The 9,974-nt window shown below is 42.5% G+C and overlaps 1 protein-coding gene across 5 annotated transcripts in view; it reads right to left on the bottom strand.

Moving 5' to 3' along the window:
• The window catches only part of LOC122253506 (uncharacterized), an 11,964-nt gene extending 1,990 nt beyond the window's left edge, over positions 1 to 9,974 (bottom strand). Inside the window, exons 1-8 of one of the 5 annotated variants that reach the window (XR_015192035.1) lie at positions 9,744 to 9,972; positions 4,394 to 4,449; positions 3,966 to 4,045; positions 3,103 to 3,290; positions 2,783 to 2,879; positions 1,354 to 2,663; positions 539 to 619; positions 1 to 430 (exon numbers count right to left, since the gene is read on the bottom strand). The exon at positions 1 to 430 is cut by the window's left edge and continues 448 nt beyond it. Coding sequence is in view for 4 of the 5 variants with exons in the window: in XM_043016666.2 (XP_042872600.2) it covers positions 1 to 299; positions 1,354 to 2,663; positions 2,783 to 2,879; positions 3,103 to 3,290; positions 3,966 to 4,045; positions 4,394 to 4,449; positions 9,744 to 9,842 (2,129 nt within the window). In the remaining variant the exon portion in view is untranslated. Of the gene's footprint in view, positions 431 to 538; positions 620 to 1,353; positions 2,664 to 2,782; positions 2,880 to 3,102; positions 3,291 to 3,965; positions 4,046 to 4,393; positions 4,450 to 9,743 lie in introns of all 5 variants that reach the window. The other 4 variants (XM_086548934.1, XM_043016684.2, XM_043016675.2 and 1 more) reach the window with 4 other exon arrangements.

Genomic DNA, 9,974 nt, shown 5'->3' with positions numbered 1-9,974 from the left:
TCCCCAAAGCTCCTGCGGTTGCCAAAGCCACCACCGCGCCCCCCTCGGAACCCATCGCGGTCGCCACCGAAGCCACCACGTCCCCCTCTGCCACCTCGGCCCCCTCGGAACCCATCGCGGTCACCGCCAAACCCACCACGTCCTCCTCTTCCTCCTCTGAAGCCGTCCCTGTCACCAAAACCTCCCCTTCCTCCTCTCCCTCCTCTGCCCCCCCTGAAGTCTCCCTTAAAGCCCAGGCCAGCGCGGAATGGTCGTTTGTAGGAATCATCCTCCTCCTCTTCCTCTTCCTCTTCATCATCCTAAAAAAAGAAAGAATTGGGATAGTAACATGGCTGAACTAAAAACAATGCATTACCTTGGCTTCAAAGGAGTTGTTAAACTTTGGGTTGATCTCCATATCCTCTGCTCGCACCCTCCTGAAAGGCTCTTTCTGTAGAATGACAAAATCTGTGAGCAAAGGGAATCTGCCGGGAACACCTCCAGAATATACTTGGTCAAAACTTCAAGTCGTTCACACGCAGTATCACAAACAACTTACTTTAACTTTACCACCCGAGATATTGAGTGATGAATTCAGAGACCCATTATGAGAGTCATTCCAGGAAGTATTATGACAATTCTGCAAAAGCAAAATATGTGAGTATTCAAGCAAGTAAGAATAAATATGAAGAGGCCAAAGAGAGGTATGTATATCTTTACTTCAGGAAAGATAGGTCACTTTACCACATCAAATGAAGACAAGAAAGATTGCTCTTATTATATCAAGCTAAATTAAAATTTATGGATAAGTGTCAAAATGTCTAAAAAATTGTTTCTTCTTTTAAATGCAAGTTATATCAAGGACTTTTTTTGTTGTAAGAATTAGAACAAAGAATGAACACAAGCAACAAAAATGCACACGCATATACTACCACCCCTCACACACTCCTTGTTCAGAAATACTTACGCCAGGATAGACCCATCTAAAGGCTGCAAGGCATTATGATGTGACTAATCTTTTACATTAGAGACAAATGGATTCTCATGATTGATCTAAAGTGTGTGATATAAACTACATTCAAAATGAGGATTGCCAAGTGTTTAAGGGCAAAGTACTATACTTGGATCAAAATGTGTTACAACTACATTTGTTCAAATTATCTGTATGTACCTTCCTATATGACCCTATATATACACAATTCATTGATTGACAGTTATACATACACAATTTTTTGATGTATTCACTAAACTACTTTCAACTGTAAGGGAGTACACAGAAAAAAAAAAAGGATCAACAGAACTGGGAATACTTCAAGTCATCTTTGGTGATGGTGTAATACCTCACTACCATAAGAAATCTCATCTCTGTCATACCTTTTCAACTGTGCCATTTGTCATCTTTGGTGCTGGAGTCTTCACGACTGGAGTCTCTTCCTCCTCTTCACTAGTGGATTCCTCTGAGCTAGACTCTTTTGCAGCCTTCGGAGTTGTGGCCGCTGGCTTAGCTGCTGGTTTAGCTGCTGGTTTCGCGGGCTTGTCATCATCTGAACTGTCTTCTGAGCTGGACTCTTCCTTCTTCTTAGCAGGGGCAGCAGGCTTGATCACAGGCTTGGCTGGTTTTTCATCAGAGTCAGAGTCTGAAGAGTCTTCTGAACTACTCTCTGCCTTCTTGGCTGCAACAGCAGGTTTTGCAACTGGTTTCTTCACAGCTGGTTTGGCAGGTTCATCTTCCTCATCTGAGCTTGATTCCTCAGAACTGGATGATTTAGCCTTCTTGGCAGCAGCAGCTGGCTTCTTTGCAGGTGTGGCTGGTTTCTTCACTGCTGGCTTGGCTGGTTCATCATCTTCAGAACTAGATTCTTCAGAACTTGAGGATTCTGCCTTCTTAGCAGCAGCGGCAGCTGGCTTCTTTGCGGGAGTGGCAGCTTTCTGTGCAGGTGTGGCTGGTTTCTTAACTGCTGGTTTTGCTGGTTCATCTTCAGAACTAGATTCTTCAGAACTTGAGGATTCTGCCTTCTTGGCAGCAGCAGCAGCTGGCTTCTTTGCAGGAGTGGCAGCTTTCTGTGCAGGTGTGGCTGGTTTCTTTACTGCTGGTTTTGCAGGTTCATCATCTTCAGAGCTGGATTCCTCTGAACTGGATGAGTCAGCTTTCTTTGCTGCAGCAGCAGCTGGCTTCTGTGCAGGTGTAGCTGGTTTCTTAACAGCTGGTTTAGCTGGTTCATCTTCAGAGCTGGATTCTTCTGAACTGGAGGATTCTGTCTTCTTGGCAGCAGCAGCTGGCTTCTTTGCAGGAGTAGCAGCTTTCTGTGCAGGTGTGGCTGGTTTCTTCACTGCTGGCTTGGCAGGCTCTTCATCTTCAGAACTAGATTCTTCAGAACTGGAAGATTCAGCCTTCTTTGCAGCTGGTTTCTGTGCTGGAGTTACAGCTTTCTTTGCAGGTGCAGCTGGCTTTGCAGGTTCATCTTCATCAGAGCTAGATTCTTCAGAACTAGAGGATTCTGCTTTCTTGGCTGGAACTGCTGGTTTCTTTGCAGGAGTGGCAGCTTTCTGTGCCGGGGTGGCTGGCTTCTTAACCGCTGGCTTGGCAGGCTCATCTTCATCAGAACTAGACTCTTCTTCTGAGCTGGAGGACTCTGCCTTCTTTGCCACTGGCTTGCTTGCAGGTGTTGCAGGTTTAGCAGGCACTAGAAGTAAACATGGTTTTATTGAGGCTAGAAATTTAACAAACTTGAATGTTTAGTTGTAACACAGGTAAAAATCATATTCAGAATAGTTCAGAGTAAAGAAAAACTGATCTGCATACCTGCTTTGACAGGTGCTTTTGCTGGGGCTTCATCTTCAGAACTGCTCTCTTCACTGCTACTCTCTGCTGGCTTCTTGGCAGGTACCTTGGCTGCAACCTGAATTTAACACCCACAACGTCAGAAGAGCCAAGACAATACCCAACTATATATATCTATACATATACATTTATATGTATAAATATAAATATAAATATAAATATATATATATATATATATAAAATACATACATGATCATATATCACATTTTATATGGATACTTTGATAGAGGGATTCTTAAGAATAAACTGCACTGATAGCAAGAGAGCTTGGAGACCTTTACCTTGGGTGTGGCTGCTGCAGGGGCTGCAACAGCTACCTTCTTCTTGGGAGGTGCGTCTGAATCATCTGAATCCGACTCGGAATCTTCGGAAGAACTCGAATCTGCTCTCTTAGGCTTTGCCGCAGCCTTGGGTCCTTTGCCATTAACCACGGGGGTGGCTGCTTTCTTCGGGCTTTCATCTTCGTCTTCTGGACGTAAATAAAAAGGGTTTTGTTACTCTTTCATGAACTTGGTGGCAACTACAGGACATGTGACTGTAATTGCTTTAAGCATTTGGGTACGGTGAAACTTTTCTGGCAACATGACAGTGACTTATCTATGAATTCTCTAATTCCCACAAGATTATAAGTCCTGCAACTGATTTCATAAACAGGAGGTAAATACCAAGATTAAAAGTTTAACAAAGATATTACTCTATTCTAGATACTAATTCTGAAATTCAAGTCAATGAATAGGTTTCAAAAGTCATACATAACTAGATGCACAAGTTCTAGCATTCTTGCATGTTGGGAATGCTAATCAGGCTACTTGTTCTAGACTACTATGCATCAAGGAGGGGGAGAGGGGGAGAGGAGAGAAGGGAGGGAGGGAGGGAGAGAGAGAGAGAGAGAGAGAGAGAGAGAGAGAGAGAGAGAGAGAGAGAGAGAGAGAGAGAGAGAGAGAGAGAGAGAGAGAGAGAGAGAGAGAGAGAGAAGAGAGAGAGAGAGAGAGAGAGAGAGAGAGAGAGGAGAGAGAGAGAGAGAGAGAGAGAGAGAGGAGAGAGAGGAGAGAGAGAGAGGAGAGAGAGGAGAGAGAGGAGAGAGAGAAAGAGAGAGGAGAGAGAGAAAAAGAGAGGAGAGAGAGAAAAAGAGAAATATAATTACCTGAGCTGGAACTGGATTCTTTACGCTGTTTCTTAGATGGGGGGGCTTCAAAACTCAGGCGACGTTTGTTCGGTGAGGTTCTAGAAATAAATTTTGACTGTTAATACAGAAGAAAATCTCCCTTACTCTTTCAAAATTCTTATGTTATACATTTTTTTTTTAAATCAATTATGATCTTGAATAAATCAATGTCAGCAGCATATGGATAATAGAGAAGACATATCTAAATTCTTTTCTGTAGTCAATTAGATAACTACTTTCTAAAGCTGACGTTTAAGGCTTTGTATGCACAAGGGAAGAGAAAGTTGACAAGAGTAGGCAAAAGAAAATTATATATATATAAAAAGTAGGATATTACTGAACTTGGAAATAAGTAAAAAAAATTGTGACAGATTCTTGTACAAAAGACCATGCATCACCATACTTACTTGAGAAAATGTTGAACTATTTCTGTGACTGATGGGGAGTTATTTGCTAACTTGGGCTGAAAAGAAAAATAATTTTAGAAATCCTTGAAAATAGACATTCCAGACATATGGTAAGATTATTCGTTATCATAAATATGAACCTACAAATATTTTTTAAAAATTATATAACTGCTAGTGTGCAAATAACAACAGTGGCAATAAGGAGATTCAAACTGGAAACTGATATGGCTGTAACTGTAAGCAAGACTAGAAATTAGACATTTTCCCTTCAATCCAATAGGCTGACAAACAGGCCCAACATAGAAATTCATACTAATACACGGGAGAGGGTCTAGACAGCATATACTGTTGTTGTTTTTGTGCATGGAAAAGAGCATTGTGCTTCCAAGTCGAGAATATTTCTACCTATAGCAATACCACATTCAATGGTTATTGACCAGAGTTCCTTGATCAGGTCTCATGGGTAACAAGATACCCCAGTTCACGTTCAACAGAAATTTGCTTTAACATTGTGTGTCTAGGGCATTGTATTTTCGCAGGCTCTATCACAAATATAACTATTCTGTATTAATTTCAGTCATCAGATATTTGATAAGGACAGGACATTGTTGCACAAGAAAATTATGAAAATTCAACAGAATTCAATGCAGTTTTGCCAAAATGATAACCATATACTGGCTAATGTTAGCTTGCCAATATATCCAAAAAAAGGCTGGATCAACTTTATAAAACACAGATGTACGGCATACAGTGATTACCTCCCCCATATATGGAAAATAAAGAGACTGTTCTAGGCCAAATGAGGTAAGGATCTGTGACTCGACTGGAATAAGTGTCTGGTTCATTTACTCTGGAAGGGAGATCTAGAAGACTTCTCTCATTAAGGAGTTTACATGCATATTACCTTTTAGACAAGATATTGCAGTGTGGTGTTACTAGAAAACCTATATGGTGAAAAATATTGAAAGTATCCACTGTATATTTTATAATTTGTAATTAAACCTTTAGGAAGTTGTAATATAGATGTACTCTGAAGAGGAAAATGAATATGTAGTAAAACACTACAATGGACAGACTATCCCATGTGGACAGGATGCCAAATGAGCTAAAGCAGCAAGGACACTGCTGGCACCAGCTAAAAATTAGAGGGACGGAGAAAATGTTTTTTCCAACACAGACTTGCCTAACCTTTATCTTTCCTTAAATCCTTCACAAATCATAAGTTCGGAAAGCTGTAGCTCTGGAACTAGTGTCGTTACATTCATAATACTTTATGGCTGTGAGCAGTTTAAAATATTGTATCATGTGCCTGTTTTTCAGGCCTAATCGGAGCCATTGTGCATGCCATGACACCCATCTGCTATGGGTTGATAACTAAAAATACCACAAATTGCATATCTTAACATTTGTAAAAATTGAGTAGTTGAAGTAGCAAGTATCTTAAATAAATGTATTTATATCTGCAACATATAAATATCCAGGGAATAATGGGCCCTGTTAAGTTATAAAGCAGTTTCTTTAATAGCTATAACCAGTCTGCTTATAAAAGGTAAGGTATGAATTTAACAATTCTCTCATGCATTTTCAATAAATAAATAAATAAATAAACACACACACAAACTGGGAGGACCAAGAATCGCAAAGATGCATATTAGAACCAATTGTGAAGGCCTGATATGCCTCTTGTGCATTATTGCAAGCATTTGCAATGTTTATAACAAAAAAAAATTGTATTACTTAGAGATTTGTTTGCACTGAGCCACTCATATCAATTTTCTACATTGTTTGTGGCGAAAGTCAAAAGTGTTTTTTCCCCAATTCTTTCCAAATTAATAAAAAGCTTTTATTTCATTTTGTAAAATTGTATCAAGATCCACCATTATTTTCCTGAATGGTTTGATTGAAGTAAATACCTCAAATCAAATGGATTTCAAGCCGTTTCCGCTGTTGTATGTAAAGCAGTTTCGTAACTTACACAACAGAAACTATTACAATAAACAATGTAAATCCTATAGATTAGGAGGAGGCTTGAAGCTTTCTTAGTTAACTGCTTAACCCAATGATGACGGGGTGTCACACCTGCGTGACACTGCAAAAAGTGCCTGATGACAGGGCGACCCACCAGTGTGACGTCACCTGAGGCGATATTACGTCGGCCCGGCATAGAGGGTTGACAGTTCTCGCCGGGCCCATCGGCAATGGGTTAACCACCATATAATAACTATAGTTTTCTAAAGCCTTTGGCCTCAGAGAAAGAACACTGGTTTCTTTGACTCAAGTAAGACAATCTCCCGAGTCTCACGCATGAGCTTCAAGGACGACAAAAACCTGCCAAGCCACAAGCACGACAACAACCTGCCGAGCCACAAGCACGACAACAACCTGCTGAGCCACAAGCACAACAACAACCTGCTGAGCCACAAGCACAACAACAACCTGCTGAGCCACAAGCACAACAACAACCACCTGCCGAGCCACAAGCACAACAACAACCTGCTGAGCCACAAGCACAACAACAACCTGCTGAGCCACAAGCACAACAACAACCTGCCGAGCCACAATCACAACAACAACCTGCTGAGCCACAAGCACAACAACAACCTGCTGAGCCACAAGCACAACAACAACCTGCTGAGCCACAAGCACAACAACAACCACCTGCCGAGCCACAATCACAACAACAACCACCTGCCGAGCCACAATCACAACAACAACCTGCTGAGCCACAAGCACAACAACAACCTGCTGAGCCACAAGCACAACAACCACCTGCCGAGCCACAAGCACGACAACAACCTGCCGAGCCACAAGCACAACAACCACCTGCCAAGCCAAAAGCACGACAACAACCTGCCGAGCCACAAGCACAACAACAACCACCTGCCGAGCCACAAGCACAACAACAACCACCTGCCGAGCCACAAGCACAACAACCACCTGCCGAGCCACAAGCACAACAACAACCACCTGCCGAGCCACAAGCACAACAACAACCTGCCAAGCCACAAGCACAACAACAACCTGCCGAGCCACAAGCACGACAACAACCTGCCAAGCCACAAGCACAACAACAACCTGCCAAGCCACAAGCACAACAACAACCTGCCGAGCCACAAGCACAACAACAACCACCTGCCGAGCCACAAGCACAACAACAACCACCTGCCGAGCCACAAGCACAACAACAACCACCTGCCGAGCCACAAGCACAACAACCACCTGCCGAGCCACAAGCACAACAACAACCTGCCGAGCCACAAGCACAACAACAACCTGCCGAGCCACAAGCACAACAACCACCTGCCGAGCCACAAGCACAACAACAACCACCTGCCGAGCCACAAGCACAACAACAACCTGCCGAGCCACAAGCACAACAACAACCTGCCGAGCCACAAGCACAACAACAACCTGCCGAGCCACAAGCACGACAACAACCTGCTGAGTCTCAAGCACAACTTGCTGAGCATCACAACAGCCTGCTGAGTCTCAGCCATTCTCACAGAAGAAACTAGCCTCCCTCTTACCATCCAAATACTTATATCTAAGTCTATCAACTTCCCTAGAAATTTGTGGGCATTTGAGATTACAAAGAACAAACTTTCCTTTAACCCTATGACGACGGTTGTGTCACACTCCCGATGCCGGGGCGTCGTGCCAGTGTGACGATTTCAATGCAATATTGCAATCGCCCGGCATAGGGGTCTTCGCGTAGCGAGTGCCCCGTCGGGAAAGGGTTAATAATAATCAAGATAAAGCTTGAACTGGTTCCTAGTGATAATCAATTAAGACATTTCCAGTGCCAAATTTATGAAGTAGTTCTACAATATAGAAATATACTACTAGCAGATTGTTCAACATTCACCTTCACCAATAAACAATTGACAGATGTTTGATTTATTACATGTGCACTTGTAAGAATAAAGAACCATCTATTGGGGCGGGGTCTTGGTTATTCATCTTGTATAAACAATAAAAAATGAAAAAATCTTTAAATCAGTTGGCCAATTGTATGCAAGGCAGTTTCATATTGCTTATCACTCAAAGGCTTTGTGAAAGTTGATCCTATTGTGAAAATGTGTCTTTCTATTTCAGTATTGAATATATATTGGCAATACATAATATATATTACCAATGCACCAAAGATATTTCTCATAGAATAAGGGACCAGTCCATGCCGTCTCCTGACAATGCACACAGCCAAAATGGTGTTAGGCGACTACATTGACACTGTGGACCCAGTAAACCATGCAGATGAGCAAGCTGCAAAATCTTTACACCTTTATCTAACATTAGGCAGAACTGTGTACCTTTATTTAACATTAGGCAGAGCTGTGTACCTTTATTTAACATTAGGCAGAACTGTGTACCTTTATTTAACATTAGGCAGAGCTGTGTACCTTTATTTAACATTAGGCAGAGCTGTGTACCTTTATTTAACATTAGGCAGAACTGTGTACCTTTATTTAACATTAGGTAGAATTGTACATCTTATAATATTTGTGCCTCCCCACCCCCTCCAGCCAAAAACCCTGATATCCTATTAGGCCCCTAAGCCTGCATGTTGGATAGGAAGACAAAAAAAAAAAGGGGGGGGGGGTTAACTCAGGTTGCACTGAAAATAATGATTTGATATGTTCAAATCACACCTACCCATATGAGAAATTATAGATCTTGTCTATGTTGTCATGATTGAAAACTTTACCAAATGGTGTTATCATGTTCCATAAGGCCAAAACATTAATTTATTGCCTGGTTCTCTCACACCTGATCTTTCCAATTGCCAACAATTCAAATTAGGGTTATATGAAGCCAAATAAGAGCAGTCTTGTTGGAAAACGGATACATTATCCAACTAGCAATTTTCCTAGGGCCCAAAGGAGAACTTGAAGAAACACTCAAAACCCACATGTAATGTTAATTCCCCAATATCTCTATGGCAATTGATACAATAGATACATATACCATAAAGAACAACTATCCACTCAAGTAAACAATTGCATTAAACTTTAACAAACTGTTTTTTAATCCTCGTGCTCATGGTTTACCTTTAACCCTAAGACAAGTACACAGTATATAAGTACTCTTTCCCTAACATCCCTCAATCGACATAACACGCCTCAAAGCTTAATTCCTTGGTCACCCCACATCCTCCAACCTCGTCCTCGGAATCTCACCACGACCCCTCGCGCCTCGCCATGCCAGCCAGCGAGGACCGCCACGCCGCGCCGTCCCCCACGTGTGCAGCACGCGGGGCAGACGACACGACACCCCTCGCACAGACACATATTTCTCCCTCTCCTGACCCTTAATTCGCTCGTAATTACGGACCGTTCACTCCTATACTCACCGGTTTGAGCTTCTTTTCCACCGAGTCGGCCAGGGACTTGTCCTTTTCACTCAAATAGGCACACACAAGAGCCTTAATAATTCCTTCCTCTTCCGCCATCTTTGGTGTTGTGAGTGAGGCTGAAGGAGCGGACTCGAGTGACTCGCTGCGAGACTGGAGGGGAGGCTCGCGCGCTAGTCGAGGGAGCGAGGATGAGTAACTCGTTTTGGCTCTGGCTCTGGAGATGAGGCT

The sequence above is a fragment of the Penaeus japonicus genome, unplaced genomic scaffold (genome assembly GCF_977035675.1).
Source record: "Penaeus japonicus unplaced genomic scaffold, GWHDUDI00000001_assembly GWHDUDI00000021, whole genome shotgun sequence".
In the NCBI taxonomy this organism is placed as follows: domain Eukaryota; kingdom Metazoa; phylum Arthropoda; class Malacostraca; order Decapoda; family Penaeidae; genus Penaeus; species Penaeus japonicus.
The sequence above is the reverse complement of the archived record's forward strand: the minus strand, read 5'-3'. Positions and strand labels throughout refer to the sequence as shown.